Below are 24,269 nucleotides of genomic sequence, written 5' to 3'. Positions count from 1 at the left end.
GACAGTAACAGTTGACAATGACAGTAACAGTTGACAATGACAGTAACAGTTGACAATGACAGTAACAGTTGACAGTGATAGTAACAGTTGACAATGACAGTAACAGTTGACAATGACAGTAACAGTTGACAGTGACAGTAACAGTTGACATTGTCAACTGTTACTGTCATTGTCAACTGTTACTATCACTGTCAACTGTTACTGTCATTGTCAACTGTTACTGTCATTGTCATTGTCAACTGTTACTGTCATTGTCAACTCCTACTTGTGTAAATTGTTACTGTCATTGTCAACTGTAACTGTCATTTTAAACTGTTACTTGCATCAACTGTTACTGTTTGTCAACTGTTACTGTCATTGTCCACTGTTACTGATTGTCAACTGTTACTATCACTGTCAACTGTTACTATCACTGTCAACTGTTACTATCACTGTCAACTGTTACTATCACTGTCAACTGTTACTGTCACTGTCAACTGTTACTATCACTGTCAACTGTTACTATCACTGTCAACTGTTACTGTCACTGTCAACTGTTACTATCACTGTCAACTGTTACTGTCACTGTCAACTGTTACTGTCATTGTCAACTGTTACTATCACTGTCAACTGTTACTATCACTGTCAACTGTTACTATCACTGTCAACTGCTACTATCACTGTCAACTGTTACTGTCACTGTCAACTGTTACTGTCACTGTCAACTGTTACTGTCATTGTCAACTGTTACTATCACTGTCAACTGTTACTATCACTGTCAACTGCTACTGTCACTGTCAACTGTTACTATCACGGTCAACTGCTACTGTCACTGTCAACTGTTACTGTCATTGTCAACTGTTACTGTCATTGTCAACTGTTACTATCACTGTCAACTGTTACTGTCATTGTCAACTGTTACTGTCATTGTCAACTGTTACTATCACTGTCAACTGTTACCGTTTGTCAACTGTTACTGTCATTGTCAACTGTTACTGTCATTGTCACCTGTTACTGTCATTGTCACCTGTTACTATCACTGTGTAGCAATAATCAGATTCTCAGGTCTGCTCTTTCTCTAAACTGCTGGTTTTGCATTCTTTTAATTCAGAGACTATGACAAAAGTAGGTGTCCTGGGACTGTTGATTAAATTACTGAGTCACTCACAAAGCCTCTCTCTTTGGAATTTGCCACACGAAGCGGATGGTGACTGGACTTGATTGAATTACTGATACTGATGCGCTCATGAGGCTTTGTCTCTGTATAGTGGACAAACGAACCACTATCCACATGTGACTCCTCGTCATTAAGCTAAAGATCCGGTGAATCCCCCCTGGGGTTTTTCGCTTACACACACAGAAGAGAATTGTGCAATTAGACAACTGGCTATTGTAGCAGTTGTTAAACTCATCAAATTCGAAGCACACACGCTCACACGGGACTGGTCGCGAGTTCACCCCGTCACCATCGGTCAATGAACTCTGAACACACACACATACACGAACTGGACTCGATCACAAATTAACCGCGTGACCGACGCTGGTTGAACTTCTGAATGCCCATATAAACACAAGAAACACTCTGAACACATGGGATCAGAAATCCCCTTTGGAAATGTATAAAATGTCTTGTGGTTGTGTTTTCATGATTCCCTTGTTACCAAATCTGCATAACTGAAAGTTTTATGAGATGTAAGCGATCTGATACGTGTCTAATCACGAAAAATCATGTATCTTAATCTCACTAACGCCCAACCCTATCGTGCGCGATATCGTTGTAATCAGAATAATCAAAGAAGATTGAATCAGCAACTCAAAATTTAATATGATGCATGATTTTATTAATACCTAGTTTAGAAGTATAGTGTTACTAAATCTTTATCTGCTATGCACTTGACCCGGGAGGCGTGTACCTCGGGAACCACAAGGTTTGCCGACCCGCCTCCTACCAAATGATTGGACCAGACACGCAAGAAAGGCGTGGCTCAAGCTCCTTCAAAACGCACCGCCACACTCTCCTCAGTGCAAGTCTTCTAACTTAAGCCAGAGAGAGAAATTCCAAATTTCCTGCAAACTCCAGCCGGAGTTCTGCCTATTCTTCATCGTAGTTTCCTACTTTGCTTTAATCTAAGTTTTCTTTTATTTGATCTACCTCAGTTTGATAGTTGACTTCGGTCAGTGTATTCACGAACGAAACAAGCCTAAGATTTATCGTTTCTCGTGCGGGCCGCAGCTGAAGCGATCGCAAACATCTACCTCCTATCTGAAGACGCTCCAGACACTACGCGACCAGCCTTTGCCACCCAGCCGCACACGAAGGGACCGTAAGAGCAAGTAAAAATTAAAGATACATGCTGCTTAAGGTTGTTTAGATTAATTTAGAAAACATTTAGGGTCTGTTTTTGAACTGTTTTGAACTGTTCTCTCTCACTCTGTCTCCCTCACACCCACACTCTCACACCCACTCTCTCTCTCTCTCTCTCTCTCTCTCTCTCTCTCTCTCTCTCTCTCTCTCTCTCTCTCTCTCTCTCTCTCTCTCTCTCTCTCTCTCTCTCTCTCTCTCTCTCTCTCACTCTAACTTTCTCTATCCAAATACGTCGTATTGCAATCCTTTGTTAATTGTTTGTTTTGATATGCATATTATTTACTCCTGCGTTGATTTAAGTAGTCTATGTAATCGGTAGTATTGTGTTATTAAATTCCATAATCCTTTGAATTGAATCTGTCTCATTGTCCCATGCTTTGAAGTCTCTGTAGATGTCAAAGATCTGTAAAGCTACCAGCTCTACTTTGTTTAACTATTTTAAACATCTGAAAGTGCCGTATACGAGAAGGTTTTTTCCTTGTGGCCACAGGAAAATATTCACTCGGTATACAGGCAGATAATCTTGTGATAAAAGGAAGTTTTCGGCTCCGGTCCGCAGGACGGACAGGGTGCCTGACAAACTGAATTGGAAACACATGTAAATTTACCCTGATAATTAATCTGACTTAACCAACCCAGATATTAATAATTACTACGAGAGATCGTGTTAATTACTCATATATGGTGAGGTTTAGTCTACTCCCTATTTGGGATAATTTAATTTATGTATGCAATTACATATTCATTAACCCATGAATAATATTCCCCATTTGAGTTAATAATTCCCCCAAACAAACTCGTTGTTGCTACAACTGTCAACTGTTACTGTCACTGTGTCAACTGTTACTGTCATTGTCACCTGTTACTGTCACTGTCAACTTTTACTATCACTGTCAACTGTTACTGTCACTGTCAACTGTTACTGTCACTGTCAACTGCTACTATCACTGTCAACTGTTACTGTTACTGTCACTGTCAACTGCTACTATCACTGTCAACTGTTACTGTCACTGTCAACTGCTACTATCACTGTCAACTGTTACTGTCACTGTCAACTGTTACTGTCACTGTCAACTGTTACTATCACTGTCAACTGTTACTATCACTGTCAACTGTTACTATCACTGTCAACTGTTACTGTCACTGTCAACTGTTACTGTCAACTGTTACTATCACTGTCAACTGTTACTATCACTGTCAACTGTTACTGTCACTGTCAACTGTTACTGTCACTGTCAACTGTTACTGTCACTGTCAACTGTTACTATCACTGTCAACTGTTACTGTCACTGTCAACTGTTACTGTCACTGTCAACTTTTACTGGCACTGTCAACTGTTACTATCACTGTCAACTGTTACTATCACTGTGTGTCACTGTCAACTGTTACTGTCACTGTCAACTGTTACTATCATTGTCAACTGCTACTATCACTGTCAACTGTTACTGTAAACTGCTACTGTCACTGTCAACTGTTACTGTCACTGTCAACTGTTACTGTCACTGTCAACTGTTACTGTCACTGTCAACTGTTACTATCACTGTCAACTGCTACTGTCACTGTCAACTGTTACTGTCACTGTCAACTGTTACTATCACTGTCAACTGCTACTGTCACTGTCAACTGTTACTATCACTGTCAACTGTTACTGTCACTGTCAACTGTTACTGTCACTGTCAACTGTTACTGTCACTGTCAACTGTTACTATCACTGTCAACTGTTACTATCACTGTCAACTGTTACTGTCACTGTCAACTGTTACTATCACTGTCAACTGTTACTATCACTGTCAACTGTTACTGTCACTGTCAACTGTTACTGTCACTGTTACTGTCACTGTCAACTGTTACTGTCACTGTCAACTGTTACTGTTACTGTCACTGTCAACTGTTACTGTCACTGTCAACTGTTACTGTCACTGTCAACTGTTACTGTCACTGTCAACTGTTACTGTCAACTGTTACTGTCAACTGTTACTGTCACTGTCAACTGTTACTGTCACTGTCAACTGTTACTGTCACTGTCAACTGTTACTATCACTGTCACTGTCAACTGTTACTGTCACTGTCACCTGTCACTGTCAACTGTTACTGTCACTGTCAACTGTTACTGTCACTGTCAACTGTTACTATCACTGTCAACTGCTACTATCACTGTCAACTGCTACTGTCAACTGTTACTATCACTGTCAACTGTTACTGTCACTGTCAACTGTTACTGTCACTGTCAACTGTTACTGTCACTGTCACTGTCAACTGTTACTATCACTGTCAACTGTTACTGTCACTGTCAACTGTTACTATCACTGTCAACTGTTACTGTCACTGTCAACTGTTACTGTCACTGTCAACTGTTACTGTCAACTGTTACTATCACTGTCAACTGTTACTGTCACTGTCAACTGTTACTATCATTGTCAACTGTTACTATCACGGTCAACTGTTACTGTCACTGTTAACTGTCACTGTCAACTGTTACTATCACTGTCAACTGTTACTATCACTGTGTGTCACTGTCAACTGTTACTGTCACTGTCACTGTCAACTGTTACTGTCACTGTCAACTGTTACTATCACTGTCAACTGTTACTGTCACTGTCAACTGTTACTGTCAACTGTTACTGTCACTGTCAACTGTTACTATCACTGTCAACTGTTACTATCACTGTCAACTGTTACTGTCACTGTCAACTGTTACTATCACTGTCAACTGTTACTATCACTGTCAACTGTTACTGTCACTGTCAACTGCTACTGTCACTATCAACTGTTACTGTCACTGTTACTGTCACTGTCAACTGTTACTGTCACTGTCAACTGTTACTGTTACTGTTACTGTCACTGTCAACTGTTACTGTCACTGTCAACTGTTACTGTCACTGTCAACTGTTACTGTTACTGTCACTGTCAACTGTTACTGTCACTGTCAACTGTTACTGTCAACTGTTACTGTCAACTGTTACTGTCACTGTCAACTGTTACTGTCACTGTCAACTGTCACTGTCAACTGTTACTGTCACTGTCAACTGTTACTATCACTGTCACTGTCAACTGTTACTGTCACTGTCACCTGTCACTGTCAACTGTTACTGTCACTGTCAACTGTTACTGTCACTGTCAACTGTTACTATCACTGTCAACTGCTACTATCACTGTCAACTGCTACTGTCAACTGTTACTATCACTGTCAACTGTCAACTGTTACTGTCAACTGTTACTGTCACTGTCAACTGTTACTGTCACTGTCACTGTCAACTGTTACTATCACTGTCAACTGTTACTATCACTGTCAACTGTTACTGTCACTGTCAACTGTTACTGTCACTGTCAACTGTTACTGTCAACTGTTACTATCACTGTCAACTGTTACTGTCACTGTCAACTGTTACTATCATTGTCAACTGTTACTATCACGGTCAACTGTTACTGTCACTGTCAACTGTTACTGTCACTGTCAACTGTCACTGTCAACTGTTACTATCACTGTCAACTGTTACTATCACTGTGTGTCACTGTCAACTGTTACTGTCACTGTCAACTGTTACTGTCACTGTCAACTGTTACTATCACTGTCAACTGCTACTATCACTGTCAACTGTTACTGTCAACTGCTACTGTCACTGTCAACTGTTACTGTCACTGTCAACTGTTACTGTCACTGTCAACTGTTACTATCACTGTCAACTGCTACTATCACTGTCAACTGTTACTGTCACTGTCAACTGTTACTGTCACTGTCAACTGTTACTGTCACTGTCAACTGTTACTATCACTGTCAACTGTTACTATCACTGTCAACTGTTACTGTCACTGTCAACTGCTACTGTCACTATCAACTGTTACTGTCACTGTCAACTGTTACTGTCACTGTCAACTGTTACTGTCACTGTCAACTGTTACTGTCAACTGTTATTGTCACTGTCAACTGTTACTGTTACTGTCAACTGTTACTGTTACTGTCACTGTCAACTGTTACTGTCACTGTCAACTGTTACTGTCACTGTCAACTGTTACTATCACTGTCAACTGCTACTATCACTGTCAACTGTTACTGTCACTGTCAACTGTTACTGTCACTGTCAACTGTTACTGTCACTGTCAACTGTTACTATCACTGTCAACTGTTACTATCACTGTCAACTGTTACTGTCACTGTCAACTGCTACTGTCACTATCAACTGTTACTGTCACTGTCAACTGTTACTGTCACTGTCAACTGTTACTGTCACTGTCAACTGTTACTGTCAACTGTTATTGTCACTGTCAACTGTTACTGTTACTGTCAACTGTTACTGTTACTGTCACTGTCAACTGTTACTGTCACTGTCAACTGTTACTATCACTGTCAACTGTTACTATCACTGTCAACTGTTACTATCACTGTCAACTGTTACTGTCAACTGTTACTGTCACTGTCAACTGTTTCTATCACTGTCAACTGCTACTATCACTGTCAACTGTTACTGTCAACTGCTACTGTCACTGTCAACTGTTACTATCACTGTCAACTGTCACTGTCAACTGTTACTGTCACTGTCAACTGTTACTGTCACTGTCAACTGTTACTATCACTGTCAACTGTTACTGTCACTGTCAACTGTTACTATCACTGTCAACTGTTACTGTCACTGTCAACTGTTACTGTCACTGTCAACTGTTACTATCACTGTCAACTGCTACTATCACTGTGAACTGCTACTGTCACTGTCAACTGTTCCTGTCACTGTCAACTGTTACTGTCACTGTCAACTGTTACTGTCACTGTCACCTGTTACTATCACTGTCAACTGCTACTATCACTGTCAACTGTTACTGTCACTGTCAACTGTTACTGTTACTGTCACTGTCAACTGTCACTGTCACTGTCAACTGTTACTGTCACTGTCAACTGTTACAATCACTGTCAACTGCTACTATCACTGTCAACTGTCACTATCAACTACTACTATCACTGTCAACTGTTACTGTCACTATCAACTGTTACTATCACTGTCAACTGTTACTGTCACTGTCAACTGTTACTATCACTGTCAACTGTTACTATCATTGTCAACTGTTACTGTCACTATCAACTGTTACTGTCACTGTCAACTGTTACTGTCACTATCAACTGCTACTATCACTGTCAACTGTTCCTGTCACTATCAACTGTTACTATCACTGTCAACTGTTCCTGTCACTATCAACTGTTACTATCACTGTCAACTGTTACTGTCACTGTCAACTGTTACTGTAACTGTTACTGTCACTGTCAACTGTTACTGTCACTGTCAACTGTTACTATCACTGTCAACTGCTACTATCACTGTCAACTGTTACTGTCAACTGCTACTGTCACTGTCAACTGTTCCTGTCACTATCAACTGTTACTATCACTGTCAACTGTTACTGTCACTGTCAACTGTTACTGTCACTGTCACCTGTTACTATCACTGTCAACTGTTACTGTCACTGTCAACTGTTACTGTCACTGTCAACTGTTACTATCACTGTCAACTGCTACTATCACTGTCAACTGTTACTGTCACTGTCAACTGTTACTGTCACTGTCACCTGTTACTATCACTGTCAACTGTTACTGTCACTGTCAACTGTTACTGTCACTGTCAACTGTTCCTGTCACTGTCAACTGTTACTGTCACTGTCAACTGTTACTGTCACTGTCAACTGTTACTGTCACTGTCAACTGTTACTGTCATTGTCACCTGTTACTATCACTGTCAACTGTTACTATCACTGTCAACTGTTACTGTCACTGTCAACTGTTACTGTCACTGTCAACTGTTACTGTCACTGTCAACTGTTACTGTCACTGTCAACTGTTACTGTCACTGTCAACTGTTACTGTCATTGTCACCTGTTACTATCACTGTCACCTGTTACTATCACTGTCAACTGTTACTGTCACTGTCAACTGTTACTGTCACTGTCAACTGTTCCTGTCACTGTCAACTGTTACTGTCACTGTCAACTGTTACTGTCACTGTCAACTGTTACTGTCACTGTCAACTGTTACTGTCATTGTCACCTGTTACTATCACTGTCAACTGTTACTATCACTGTCAACTGTTACTGTCACTGTCAACTGTTACTGTCACTGTCAACTGTTACTGTCACTGTCAACTGTTACTGCTACTGTCACTGTCAACTGTTACTGTCACTATCAACTGCTACTATCACTGTCAACTGTTACTGTCACTATCAACTGTTACTATCACTGTCAACTGTTACTGTCACTGTCAACTGTTACTGTCATTGTCACCTGTTACTATCACTGTCAACTGTTCCTGTCACTATCAACTGTTACTATCACTGTCAACTGTTACTGTCACTATCAACTGTTACTATCACTGTCAACTGTTACTGTCACTATCAACTGTTCCTGTCACTGTCAACTGTTACTATCACTGTCAACTGTTACTATCACTGTCAACTGTTACTGTCATTGTCACCTGTTACTGTCACTATCAACTGTTACTGTCACTGTCAACTGCTACTATCACTGTCAACTGCTACTGTCACTATCAACTGTTCCTGTCACTGTCAACTGTTACTGTCACTATCAACTGTTACTATCACTGTCAACTGTTACTATCAACTGTTACTGTTACTGTCACTATCAACTGTTCCTGTCAACTGTTCCTGTCACTGTCAACTGTTACTGTCATTGTCAACTGCTACTATCACTGTCAACTGTGACTGTCACTGTCAACTGCTACTATCACTGTCAACTGCTACCTATCACTGTCAACTGTTACTGTCACTGTCAACTGCTACTATCACTGTCAACTGTTCCTGTCACTATCAACTGTTCCTGTCACTATCAACTGTTACTATCACTGTCAACTGTTACTGTCACTATCAACTGTTACTATCACTGTGAACTGTTCCTGTCACTATCAGCTGTTACTATCACTGTCAACTGTTACTGTCACTGTCAACTGTTACTATCACTGTCAACTGCTACTATCACTATCAACTGTTACTGTCACTGTCAACTGCTACTGTCACTGTCAACTGTTACTGTCACTATCAACTGTTACTGACACTATCAACTGTTACTATCACTGTCAACTGTTACTGTCACTGTCAACTGTTACTGACACTATCAACTGTTACTATCACTGTCAACTGTTACTGTCACTGTCAACTGTTACTATCACTGTCAACTGTTACTGTCAACTGTTACTATCACTGTCAACTGTTACTGTCACTGTCAACTGTTACTATCACTGTCAACTGCTACTATCACTATCAACTGTTACTGTCACTGTCAACTGCTACTGTCAACTGTTACTGTCACTATCAACTGTTACTATCACTGTCAACTGTTACTGTCACTATCAACTGTTACTATCACTGTCAACTGTTACTGTCACTATCAACTGTTACTATCACTGTCAACTGTTACTGTCACTATCAACTGTTCCTGTCACTGTCAACTGTTCCTGTCACTGTCAACTGTTACTGTTATTGTCAACTGTTACTGTCACTATCAACTGTTACTGTCACTGTCAACTGTAACTATCACTGTCAACTGTTACTGTCACTGTCACCTGTTACTATCACTGTCAACTGCTACTATCACTGTTAACTGTTACTGTCACTGTCAACTGCTACTGTCAACTGTTACTGTCACTATCAACTGTTACTATCACTGTCAACTGTTCCTGTCACTATCAACTGTTCCTGTCACTATCAACTGTTACTATCACTGTCAACTGTTACTGTCACTATCAACTGTTACTATCACTGTCAACTGTTCCTGTCACTATCAACTGTTACTATCACTGTCAACTGTTACTATCACTGTCAACTGTTACTGTCATTGTCACCTGTTACTGTCACTATCAACTGTTACTGTCACTGTCAACTGCTACTATCACTGTCAACTGCTACTGTCACTGTCAACTGTTACTGTCACTGTCAACTGTTACTGTCACTATCAACTGTTCCTGTCACTGTCAACTGTTACTGTCACTATCAACTGTTACTATCACTGTCAACTGTTACTATCACTGTCAACTGTTACTGTCACTGTCAACTGCTACTGTCAACTGTTACTGTCACTATCAACTGTTACTATCACTGTCAACTGTTCCTGTCACTATCAACTGTTCCTGTCACTATCAACTGTTACTATCACTGTCAACTGTTACTGTCACTATCAACTGTTACTATCACTGTCAACTGTTCCTGTCACTATCAACTGTTACTATCACTGTCAACTGCTACTATCACTGTCAACTGCTACTGTCACTGTCAACTGTTACTGTCACTGTCAACTGTTACTGTCACTATCAACTGTTCCTGTCACTGTCAACTGTTACTGTCACTATCAACTGTTACTATCACTGTCAACTGTTACTATCAACTGTTACTGTTACTGTCACTATCAACTGTTCCTGTCACTGTCAACTGTTACTGTCATTTTCAACTGCTACTATCACTGTCAACTGTTACTATCACTGTCAACTGTGACTGTCACTGTCACCTGTTACTATCACTGTCAACTGCTACCTATCACTGTCAACTGTTACTGTCACTGTCAACTGCTACTATCACTGTCAACTGTTCCTGTCACTATCAACTGTTCCTGTCACTATCAACTGTTACTATCACTGTCAACTGTTACTGTCACTATCAACTGTTACTATCACTGTGAACTGTTCCTGTCACTATCAGCTGTTACTATCACTGTCAACTGTTACTGTCACTGTCAACTGTTACTATCACTGTCAACTGCTACTATCACTATCAACTGTTACTGTCACTGTCAACTGCTACTGTCACTGTCAACTGTTACTGTCACTATCAACTGTTACTGACACTATCAACTGTTACTATCACTGTCAACTGTTACTGTCACTGTCAACTGTTACTGACACTATCAACTGTTACTATCACTGTCAACTGTTACTGTCAACTGTTACTGTCAACTGTTACTATCACTGTCAACTGTCACTGTCAACTGCTACTGTCACTGTCAACTGTTACTGTCACTATCAACTGTTACTATCACTGTCAACTGTTACTGTCACTATCAACTGTTACTATCACTGTCAACTGTTACTGTCATTGTCAACTGTTACTATCACTGTCAACTGTTACTATCACTGTCAACTGCTACTGTGATTGTCAACTGTTACTGTCACTATCAACTGTTACTGACACTGTCAACTGTTACTGTCACTGTCAACTGCTACTGTCATTGTCAACTGTTACTGTCACTGTCAACTGTTACTGTCATTGTCAACTGTTACTGTCATTGTCAACTGTTACTATCACTGTCAACTGTTACTATCACTGTCAACTACTACTGTCACTGTCAACTGTTACTGTCACTGTCAACTGTTACTGTCACTGTCAACTGTTCCTGTCACTATCAACTGTTACTGTCATTGTCAACTGTTACTATCACTGTCAACTGTTACTATCACTGTCAACTGTTACTATCACTGTCAACTGTTACTGTCACTGTCAACTGTTACTATCACTGTCAACTGTTACTGTCATTGTCAACTGTTACTATCACTGTCAACTGTTACTATCACTGTCAACTACTACTGTCACTGTCAACTGTTACTGTCACTGTCAACTGTTACTGTCATTGTCAACTGTTACTGTCACTGTCAACTGTTACTATTACTGTCAACTGCTACTGTCACTGTCAACTGTTACTATCACTGTCAACTGCTACTGTCATTGTCAACTGTTACTATCACTGTCAACTGTTACTGTCATTGTCAACTGTTACTATCACTGTCAACTGTTACTATCACTGTCAACTGCTACTATCACTGTCAACTGTTACTGTCACTGTCAACTGTTACTGTCACTGTCAACTGTTACTGTCACTGTCAACTGTTACTGTCACTGTCAACTGTTACTGTCAACTGTTACTGTCATTGTCAACTGTTACTATCACTGTCAACTGTTACTATCACTGTCAACTGCTACTGTCACTGTCAACTGTTACTATCACTGTCAACTGCTACTGTCATTGTCAACTGTTACTATCACTGTCAACTGTTACTGTCACTGTCAACTGTTACTGTCATTGTCAACTGTTACTATCACTGTCAACTGTTACTATCACTGTCAACTGCTACTGTCACTGTCAACTGTTACTATCACTGTCAACTGCTACTGTCATTGTCAACTGTTACTATCACTGTCAACTGCTACTGTCACTGTCAACTGCTACTGTCACTGTCAACTGCTACTGTCACTGTCAACTGTTACTATCACTGTCAACTGTTACTGTCATTGTCAACTGTTACTATCACTGTCAACTGTTACTATCACTGTCAACTGCTACTGTCACTGTCAACTGTTACTATCACTGTCAACTGCTACTGTCATTGTCAACTGTTACTATCACTGTCAACTGCTACTATCACTGTCAACTGTTCCTGTCACTGTCAACTGTTACTATCACTGTCAACTGCTACTATCACTGTCAACTGTTACTATCACTGTCAACTGTTACTGTCATTGTCAACTGTTACTATCACTGTCAACTGCTACTATCACTGTCAACTGTTCCTGTCACTGTCAACTGTTACTATCACTGTCAACTGTTACTATCACTGTCAACTGTTACTATCACTGTCAACTGTTACTGTCACTGTCAACTGTAACTATCACTGTCAACTGTTACTATCACTGTCAACTGCTACTGTCACTGTCAACTGTTACTATCACTGTCACTGTCAACTGTTACTGTCATTGTCAACTGTTACTGTCATTGTCAACTGTTACTGTCATTGTCAACTGTTACTATCACTGTCAACTGCTACTGTCACTGTCAACTGTTACTGTCATTGTCAACTGCTACTGTCACTGTCAACTGTTACTATCACTGTCAACTGTTACTGTCATTGTCAACTGTTACTGTCATTGTCAACTGTTACTATCACTGTCAACTGTTACTATCACTGTCAACTGCTACTATCACTGTCAACTGTTACTATCACTGTCAACTGTTACTGTCACTGTCAACTGTAACTATCACTGTCAACTGTTACTATCACTGTCAACTGCTACTGTCACTGTCAACTGTTACTATCACTGTCAACTGTCACTGTCAACTGTTACTGTCATTGTCAACTGTTACTGTCATTGTCAACTGTTACTGTCATTGTCAACTGTTACTATCACTGTCAACTGCTACTGTCACTGTCAACTGTTACTGTCATTGTCAACTGCTACTGTCACTGTCAACTGTTACTATCACTGTCAACTGTTACTGTCATTGTCAACTGTTACTGTCATTGTCAACTGTTACTATCACTGTCAACTGTTACTATCACTGTCAACTGCTACTATCACTGTCAACTGTTACTATCACTGTCAACTGCTACTGTCATTGTCAACTGTTACTATCACTGTCAACTGTTACTGTCACTGTCAACTGTTACTATCACTGTCAACTGTTACTGTCACTGTCAACTGTTACTGTCATTGTCAACTGTTACTGTCATTGTCAACTGTTACTGTCATTGTCAACTGTTACTATCACTGTCAACTGTTACTATCACTGTCAACTGTTGCTGTCACTATCAACTGTTACTGTCATTGTCAACTGCTACTGTCACTGTCAACTGTTACTATCACTGTCAACTGTTACTGTCACCTGTTACTGTCACTGTCAACTGTTACTGTCATTGTCAACTGTTACTGTCACTGTTACTGTCATTGTCAACTGTTACTGTCATTGTCAACTGTTACTATCACTGTCAACTGTTACTATCACTGTCAACTGTTACTATCACTGTCAACTGTTACTGTCACTGTCAACTGTTACTGTCACTGTCAACTGTTACTATCACTGTCAACTGTTACTATCACTGTCAACTGTCACTGTCAACTGTTACTATCACTGTCAACTGTTACTGTCACCTGTTACTGTCACTGTCAACTGTTACTGTCATTGTCAACTGTTACTGTCACTGTTACTGTCACTGTCAACTGTTACTGTCACTGTCAACTGTTACTGTCATTGTCAACTGTTACTATCACTGTCAACTGTTACTGTCATTGTCAACTGTTACTGTCATTGTCAACTGTTACTGTCATTGTCAACTGTTACTATCACTGTCAACTGTTACTGTCATTGTCAACTGTTACTGTTACTGTCATTGTCAACTGTTACTATCACTGTCAACTGCTACTGTCATTGTCAACTGTTACTGTCATTGTCAACTGTTACTGTCACTGTCAACTGTTACTGTCATTGTCAACTGTTACTATCACTGTCAACTGTTACTGTCATTGTCAACTGTTACTATCACTGTCAACTGTTACTATCACTGTCAACTGCTACTGTCATTGTCAACTGTTACTGTCATTGTCAACTGTTACTATCACTGTCAACTGTTACTATCACTGTCAACTGTTACTGTCACTGTCAACTGTTACTGTCATTGTCAACTGTTACTATCACTGTCAACTGTTACTATCATTGTCAACTGTTACTGTCACTATCAACTGTTACTGTCATTGTCAACTGTTACTATCACTGTCAACTGTTACTGTCACTGTCAACCTCTTACTGTTACTGTCAACTGTTACTGTCATTGTCAACTGTTACTGTCATTGTCAACTGTTACTGTCATTGTCAACTGTTACTGTCATTGTCAACTGTTACTGTCACTGTCAACTGTTACTGTCATTGTCAACTGTTACTATCACTGTCAACTGTTACTATCACTGTCAACTGTTACTATCACTGTCAACTGTTACTGTCACTGTCAACTGTTACTATCACTGTCAACTGTTACTATCACTGTCAACTGTTACTATCACTGTCAACTGTTACTGTCACTTGTTACTATCACTGTCAACTGCTACTATCACTGTCAACTGTTACTGTCATTGTCAACTGTTACTATCACTGTCAACTGTTACTATCACTGTCAACTGTTACTGTCACTGTCAACCTCTTACTGTTACTGTCAACTGTTACTGTCACTGTCAACTGTTACTATCACTGTCAACTGTTACTATCACTGTCAACTGTTACTGTCATTGTCAACTGTTACTATCACTGTCAACTGTTACTGTCACTGTCAACTGTTACTGTGATTGTCAACTGTTACTGTCATTGTCAACTGTTACTATCACTGTCAACTGTTACTATCACTGTCAACTGCTACTGTGATTGTCAACTGTTACTGTCACTATCAACTGTTACTGACACTGTCAACTGTTACTGTCACTGTCAACTGTTACTGTGATTGTCAACTGTTACTGTCATTGTCAACTGTTACTGTCAAAACTTTTTTTTTGTTTTTTACATTTGAAATATGCTTTTAATATTATCTCAGGGTATAGTTTACATCCACATGGACTTTTGCATGACATTCTTAAACTACCAAAAGGATCTTTAAAGCAGATTCATGATAAAAATGTTCTTGTCCTTAGTGACCATGCTGAGAATTTTACACAAATCTTCAAAAAAAATACAATTCTTAGAAGTCTTTTAGAATAGTCACTATACATATGGCAGAAAAACTAAACATTACATATTTGAGTCACTTAATCAGTTTATGCAGTGACAGTGTCAGCATGTAGTTGTCCGGTACAGTTGACAACCTTTTTTTTTGTTGCAATATCAAAATGTTGTTAAATGATTAAGCTTTGACACTAGCAGATACGTTACACTGATAAAATATATAAACTGAAACCAATAGTTGTTTTATTGAGAAAGTATATTGTTCTTACACCTTTGTGCTGATGTGAAATGTACCCTATGCTGGCGTGAAACTATTGGTTTTCCCTCAGGAAATGCATTCTGCATGTGTTTTTAGTGGGTTTCATTATTTGGTTATTTTGCTTTGTAGAAATGAGTGTTCTGCTTTTTTTTTTGTTAAATCAAAACAGCAACAAAATATTAAAGAGACAAGACAACTTTACTTAAATAAACAATTTATATCTCACATTCAAAGTTGTCATATAATTTTTTCTTAAAAAAATACCCATCCATGCAACAACAATAAAGATAAAAGGATCGTTTTCAGGATGAGGGGTAATAATATTCTTTCTTTTTATGCCAAATCTATGAATCAGCGTTCCTCTCTCATGGTTCGGCACAAAAGAAAGGTTTAGATACACAAACCAGCTACACTTTAATCATGTTAGTAATGATGTATTCTAAATGTAACTTTAGTACATTGCTCATTTATTGTGAGAGAACACATCACATCACGCATGTGGCATTTGTTCTTCAAACGTTTCCCTTCAACGATTAAAGAAATGACCTGATGTGCTGTGATGACTCTGTTATAAAACATTAATGCACGCGATACACTCCTGGACGTCCCAGTTATGGCTATTGACCAAAATCACACGTCTAAACACAGACACATCCCTACGGCACAACTCCGCATAGATGCCATGTTGATTTATGATTTATACACCACATGTGACCAAAGTCAATAAATGTAGGACAAGACGAACGAACGAACGAACGAACGAACGAACAGTTATTACAGTATATTTGCTCAACTGCTACTACAGGCGGATGTGATGTCTGTTTCCCAGAGAATGCAAAAAAGTGTCCATGTTTCAGCAAGAGGTTGACACTATAGTGCAATAAATGATTCATCTAGACAGAGAACATGCTGAACGTGTCATTCTCACGAGGACCAACCTAGGGACGAATCTTGCTACATTTGCTGATGGCAAATCGTCACTGTGTATCGGTGTAGTTAAAAGACAACCCTTCAAAATGAATACAAAACAAAACCAAATGAAAAGACATGCTCTTTATAATCATTTACAGTGCAGATGTTAGTGAGCACGAACTAAAGCAAAGATAAGTTTCTTAATCAGCCGTTTTATCTCGCCTGTTTTTCAGCAAAATTATCCAAATATGCCATATAAATGGAGAAGCAAAATTGTTTCAAATATTAAAGAATTATTTTTTTTGTTGCTTGCCTTAAATCAAGATTTGCCAATGAGGTGAGAAATTAATTTGAGACTTTTTTTTCTGTAATCTTAATACCCTACACAATTTTGCTTTTCAATGTTTTAAGGATGTTTAAAAATTTCGACAGATTAAGAAAATTATGTTTTTTGCAGTGAGGTTTTCTTCTGTAATGATAACCTCGTTGCTGACAGGGAAAGACTTTGTAACACAAGGATAATCTATATTCAAGACTACAAATATACTATCCCAACAAATATGTAAAAACTGTCAAATTGAATGATTGCTCTAAATGTACAGAGTAAGATAGCTACCAAAAAAAACATCACCTGACTGGTTAAATAGACGAACATAACTAAGCTGTCCATTCAACTATTGCCATAAGGCCAGATCCATCATCTTGTCATCAGAGAAGAGTGGTTTAAAACCACCAGCTCTACAATAAAGCTTTAACCAGCGACTCTGAGCTAAACGCCTCCCTTTAAACCCCTGGAGAAATGCTGGGAACTACAGCTCATATTCCAGCCCCAAACAGCACAAGAAAATCACATTACTGCATCAAGATATGTTTAAAACCAGTAAGATTTTGTTTGCATTGTGACATTATTTTCATAATTAAGCATAATTATAATATATTAATAAATGGAAAACACAATCAGTGTTTCTGGAAGTTTTAGGTAGAAATGCATTCATGCTTAATTTATCATGAAAATAATGGCACAAAAATCTTAAAGGTCCTAAAATCGGCTTCATAATTTCTTGTGAACTTGGGGTAAAATGTGACCTGGGCATTTCATCTTGTGATTCACCACACACACACACACACACACACCCCCACCCACCCACCCACACACTCTCTCACACACACACACACACTTTAAGAGAGACCCTGACAGCAGACGTGCCCTGAGCTCCTGGTTCATGACTGCAGTTCTTCAGCCGGTCACATGATGGCGATGAGTCCACGTGACGAACACACTGAAACATCTCCTGTCGAGGAGAGGCGGACTAGTGGCCGTCTCTCTCGGGACAGCAGAGCCAAGAACCTGCCTCCATTTCTGGTGTACATGAATCCCTCATGGCTCAAATACTAACTGAGAAACAGAAAACACACCTTTAGGTTTGCGTAATGTGCAATCTTTATAAACATCGTTGCTTTTCTATGAAAATGTCAACAGTCTGGAGGGAGTAGCGTTGCATGTTGGACTGCAACCGAAGGGCCGACTGGTTGGCTACTGGTTCTCCTCGCGGATCTGCTGCAAGATGTTGACGAGGCTCTCGAGTCCGAGCACGTATCCGCGGTCCGGGCCGTCGTGGACGGTTTGGTCATCCCGGAAACCCTTGAAGGTGCTGTGGGCGAAGTCTATCATGCGCACGTCCACACTCAGCGCCCGAGGCTTGTCCTGAGAGGCCTGGCTCTCCTCCGAGGGGTCGGCACACTCCGGGTCCTTGCCCTCGTAGATGATGAGCAGGGAGCTGGAGTAGAAGCGGTACGAGGCCTGGCGCTCCAGCACACTCTTCAGGCTGCACAGTTTGCTCAGGATGGGCTCTAAAAGGTCTTTGCGCAGCTGCGTCCCATTGTGCATGAACTGAAAGAGTGCGTGTCGAAACCCCTCGGTGGAAAGACCCCGGCCGTAGTACTTGTTCCTGCATAGATAGTGACCCGTGTCCATCTGGTACACCTGCAGAATGAGCACAGGAGACAAGGACAGCTTGGTCAGGCTAGGATAGTCAATGTGGAAATCATGCCTCAAGGCTTCATTATACCGTCTTCCATTGGCTTTTGCCTTCAACCACTGTGCTCTTTGGTCAGGCCGACGTTCTAAGCTACAATATGGGACTTTTTTAATAAGAAAATATACAAAATGTTATTAATGAGAGAGTGCAAAAAGAATCCACCTGTCCAAACCATGTCTTAACTGAGATACACTTGGATAAACCTATATATAAATGAAAACAGTAGAGTCTACAAGCAAAAAGGGAACAGAAGCCGAGTCTGTATTAAAACCTGAATCAATATTGGCTTGCCTTTCAGAGGTTTGGAAGGATTTAAAGCAACACAGAGACTGCTTTAATTTGACTTAACTGGTAAGATATTTATTGAACCGACAGATATTCATCATCATGTTTGACCTTATAGCAATAAACAACAACTTGGAATGTAAACTTTTGTTACATCATTTATTTAAAAACATCAATGTTCCCAGTAAGTCAGAAGGACAGCACTAGATATCGCAGCTGCTCGGGTGACAGCTTTTTTTGATTTTTCAATTGCATTTGTCACATACAGACAGCGTAGTTAAACGATCCTCGTTCACATCCGATCCGTGAAAATGACTAAAAACGCTGTATTATTCATGTCAGGCCAGTAGATGGCGAGTACAACTGTCCTCTTATTGGTCAGCGTTTCCTCTGCGTCATCCATCAAGAATATGATTGACAAGCTGAGCTTATTGTGGCAACTGTCGAGACACATGCAAACACTATACGAATGTAGCCGTCATTCCCGCTGTTAAATAATATACTGCATTCATATTAATACTTACGTCTGGTGCAGAAATACGCAAACACTATACGAGTGTTATAATGCAGCTGGAGCAGGAATCAAGGCTTCATCCGGGACAGTTTCTCACACAGAGAACAACATTTTAAGATGAAGAGGTGCTCTTTTGCTTTTCAACTGTGATAACTAATGTGCTCACTCACAGAATCATCAATACTGCTATTTATAAAGCGCATTTTCCATTTGAATTGATTCGTTGGTCCGTTGGGTTGGATTGCTTTCACACCTCAAGTGAACCGTTCCAGAGTTTGTTTGCAATCGGTCCAAGACAACCTCGTTCAGGCGATCTCAGACTATTGCCGTGTTCACATAAGCCTAAACGAACCGAACCAAGGGAGAAAACACACCAGGATCCGAAACAAACTCTCAGGTGTGAGAGCACTCTACACTCTTTACAATGGCATGCGCTGTATCAGACTGATCTCATGAAATGGCGTATGTATGACACGGCAATTCGTATTTACATTTTTGGCGTGCTATCAAGCACGCATAATCGCTTTTCAGCGTGTTTATCAACGCCGTTGACTTAACGTTACATTACTGTATATGTAAATATATGACCTACCCCAACCCCGTCCCTAAACCTACCCGTCACTGGGGTTAATACCATTTATGAGTCTTCCCCTACCATCCTAGGAAAAAAAATATTGCTCCACAGATGTAGATATGAATTTTGCTTCGTTTCGCTCCGACATTTAACGGCGTACACATACACGCGGAATCACTCGGACATTTAACGGCGTAGACATACACGCAAAAGATGACGGTTCGTTTCGGCGTGGACACACACGCGGATAGCTCAAAATGCGTATAGATAACACGCCACTTGACTTGAAAGTGGCGTGTATGTTTACGCAAAGTCATGATGTCATGTTGGCTGTATAAAGGTCCAAGATCACATCTGTCAGAACAGAGTTTTGTCTTCTGTACAGCTGAACAGTTAGCATGTTGTTAGACAGTCCAACCCACTGAACAGAACACACTTCCACACCACACACTTCTCTCCCTCACAGCCTCGTTCTCACTCGTCAGAGATGAAATATGATGCTGTCCCGACAGCCGCGTGTCGGGTCAGAGCCGTACGCACCTGCATGCCACACACACACACTCCTAATGTGACCCGTGTGCCACACACACGCACTCCTAATGTGACCCGTGTGCCAAACACACACACTCCTAATGTGACCCGTGTGCCACACACACACACTCCTAATGTGACCCGTGTGCCACACACACGCACTCCTAATGTGACCCGTGTGCCAAACACACACACTCCTAATGTGACCCGTGTGCCACACACACACACTCCTAATGTGACCCGTGTGCCACACACACGCACTCCTAATGTGACCCGTGTGCCAAACACACACACTCCTAATGTGACCCGTGTGCCACACACACACACTCCTAATGTGACCCGTGTGCCACACACACACACTCCTAATGTGACCCGTGTGCCACACACACGCACTCCTAATGTGACCCGTGTGCCACACACATGCACTCCTAATGTGACCCGTGTGCCACACACACACACTCCTAATGTGACCCGTGTGCCACACACACACACTCCTAATGTGACCCGTGTGCCACACACACACACTCCTAATGTGACCCGTGTGCCACACACACGCACTCCTAATGTGACCCGTGTGCCACACACATGCACTCCTAATGTGACCCGTGTGCCACACACACACACTCCTAATGTGACCCGTGTGCCACACACTCCTAATGTGACCCGTGTGCCACACACTCCTAATGTGACCCGTGTGCCACACACTCCTAATGTGACCCGTGTGCCACACACACGCACTCATAATGTGACCCGTGTGCCACACACACACACTCCTAATGTGACCCGTGTGCCACACACACACACTCCTAATGTGACCCGTGTGCCACACACACGCACTCCTAATGTGACCCGTGTGCCACACACATGCACTCCTAATGTGACCCGTGTGCCACACACACACACTCCTAATGTGACCCGTGTGCCACACACATGCACTCCTAATGTGACCCGTGTGCCACACACACACACTCCTAATGTGACCCGTGTGCCACACACATGCACTCCTAATGTGACCCGTGTGCCACACACACACACTCCTAATGTGACCCGTGTGCCACACACATGCACTCCTAATGTGACCCGTGTGCCACACACTCCTAATGTGACCCGTGTGCCACACACTCCTAATGTGACCCGTGTGCCACACACACGCACTCATAATGTGACCCGTGTGCCACACACACACACTCCTAATGTGACCCGTGTGCCACACACACACACTCCTAATGTGACCCGTGTGCCACACACACGCACTCCTAATGTGACCCGTGTGCCACACACATGCACTCCTAATGTGACCCGTGTGCCACACACACACACTCCTAATGTGACCCGTGTGCCACACACATGCACTCCTAATGTGACCCGTGTGCCACACACACGCACTCCTAATGTGACCCGTGTGCCACACACACACACTCCTAATGTGACCCGTGTGCCACACACACACACTCCTAATGTGACCCGTGTGCCACACACATGCACTCCTAATGTGACCCGTGTGCCACACACACACACTCCTAATGTGACCCGTGTGCCACACACACACACTCCTAATGTGACCCGTGTGCCACACACACGCACTCCTAATGTGACCCGTGTGCCACACACACACACTCCTAATGTGACCCGTGTGCCACACACACACACTCCTAATGTGACACGTGTGCCACACACTCCTAATGTGACCCGTGTGCCACACACACACACTCCTAATGTGACACGCGTGTCGGGTCAGAGCCGTACGCACCTGCATGCCACACACACACACACTCCTAATGTGACACGCGTGTCGGGTCAGAGCCGTACGCACCTGCATGCCACACACACACACTCCTAATGTGACCCGTGTGTCGGGTCAGAGCCGTACGCACCTGCATGCCACACACACACACACTCCTAATGTGACCCGTGTGTCGGGTGAGAGCCGTACGCACCTGCATGCCACACACACACACTCCTAATGTGACCCGTGTGTCGGGTCAGAGCCGTACGCACCTGCATGCTACACACACACACTCCTAATGTGACCCGTGTGTCGGGTCAGAGCCGTACGCACCTGCATGCCACACACACACACTCCTAATGTGACACGCGTGTCGGGTCAGAGCCGTACGCACCTGCATGCCACACACACACACTCCTAATGTGACACGCGTGTTGGGTCAGAGCCGTACGCACGTGCATGCCACACACACACACTCCTAATGTGACACGTGTGTCGGGTCAGAGCCGTACGCACCTGCATGCCACACACACACACTCCTAATGTGACCCGTGTGTCGGGTCAGAGCCGTACGCACCTGCATGCCACACACACACACACTCCTAATGTGACCCGTGTGCCACACACACACACTCCTAATGTGACCCGTGTGTCGGGTCAGAGCCGTACGCACCTGCATGCCACACACACACACTCCTAATGTGACCCGTGTGCCACACACACACACTCCTAATGTGACCCGTGTGCCACACACACACACTCCTAATGTGACCCGTGTGCCACACACACGCACTCCTAATGTGACCCGTGTGCCACACACACACACTCCTAATGTGACCCGTGTGCCACACACGCACTCCTAATGTGACCCGTGTGCCACACACATGCACTCCTAATGTGACCCGTGTGCCACACACACACACTCCTAATGTGACCCGTGTGCCACACACTCCTAATGTGACCCGTGTGCCACACACTCCTAATGTGACCCGTGTGCCACACACACGCACTCCTAATGTGACCCGTGTGCCACACACACACACTCCTAATGTGACACGTGTGTCGGGTCAGAGCCGTACGCACCTGCATGCCACACACACACACACTCCTAATGTGACACGTGTGTCGGGTCAGAGCCGTACGCACCTGCATGCCACACACACACACACTCCTAATGTGACCCGTGTGCCACACACACACACTCCTAATGTGACCCGTGTGTCGGGTCAGAGCCGTACGCACCTGCATGCCACACACACACACACTCCTAATGTGACCCGTGTGCCACACACACACACTCCTAATGTGACACGCGTGTCGGGTCAGAGCCGTACGCACCTGCATGCCACACACACACACACTCCTAATGTGACACGCGTGTCGGGTCAGAGCCGTACGCACCTGCATGCCACACACACACACACTCCTAATGTGACCCGTGTGCCACACACACGCACTCCTAATGTGACCCGTGTGTCGGGTCAGAGCCATACGCACCTGCATGCCACACACACACACTCCTAATGTGACCCGTGTGTCGGGTCAGAGCCGTACGCACCTGCATGCCACACACACACACTCCTAATGTGACCCGTGTGTCGGGTCAGAGCCGTACGCACCTGCATG

General features: G+C 42.3%; 1 protein-coding gene across 2 annotated transcripts in view; it reads right to left on the bottom strand.

Moving 5' to 3' along the window:
* Nucleotides 1-16,241: 16,241 nt before the first annotated feature.
* The window catches only part of ip6k1 (inositol hexakisphosphate kinase 1), a 58,949-nt gene continuing 50,921 nt past the window's right edge, over nucleotides 16,242-24,269 (bottom strand). For both annotated transcript variants that reach the window (XM_056239982.1, XM_056239981.1), the window contains exon 6: nucleotides 16,242-18,958. In XM_056239982.1, coding sequence (XP_056095957.1) covers nucleotides 18,509-18,958 — 450 coding nt within the window. In that variant the 3' untranslated portion in view covers nucleotides 16,242-18,508. The remainder of the gene's footprint in view (nucleotides 18,959-24,269) is intronic.

The sequence above is a fragment of the Rhinichthys klamathensis genome, unplaced genomic scaffold (assembly GCF_029890125.1).
Source record: "Rhinichthys klamathensis goyatoka isolate OS25496 unplaced genomic scaffold, OSU_Roscu_1.1 h1tg000578l_1, whole genome shotgun sequence".
Lineage (NCBI taxonomy): Eukaryota > Metazoa > Chordata > Actinopteri > Cypriniformes > Leuciscidae > Rhinichthys > Rhinichthys klamathensis.
Note: the sequence above shows the minus strand (reverse complement) of the source record. Positions and strands in the feature narration are given on the sequence as shown.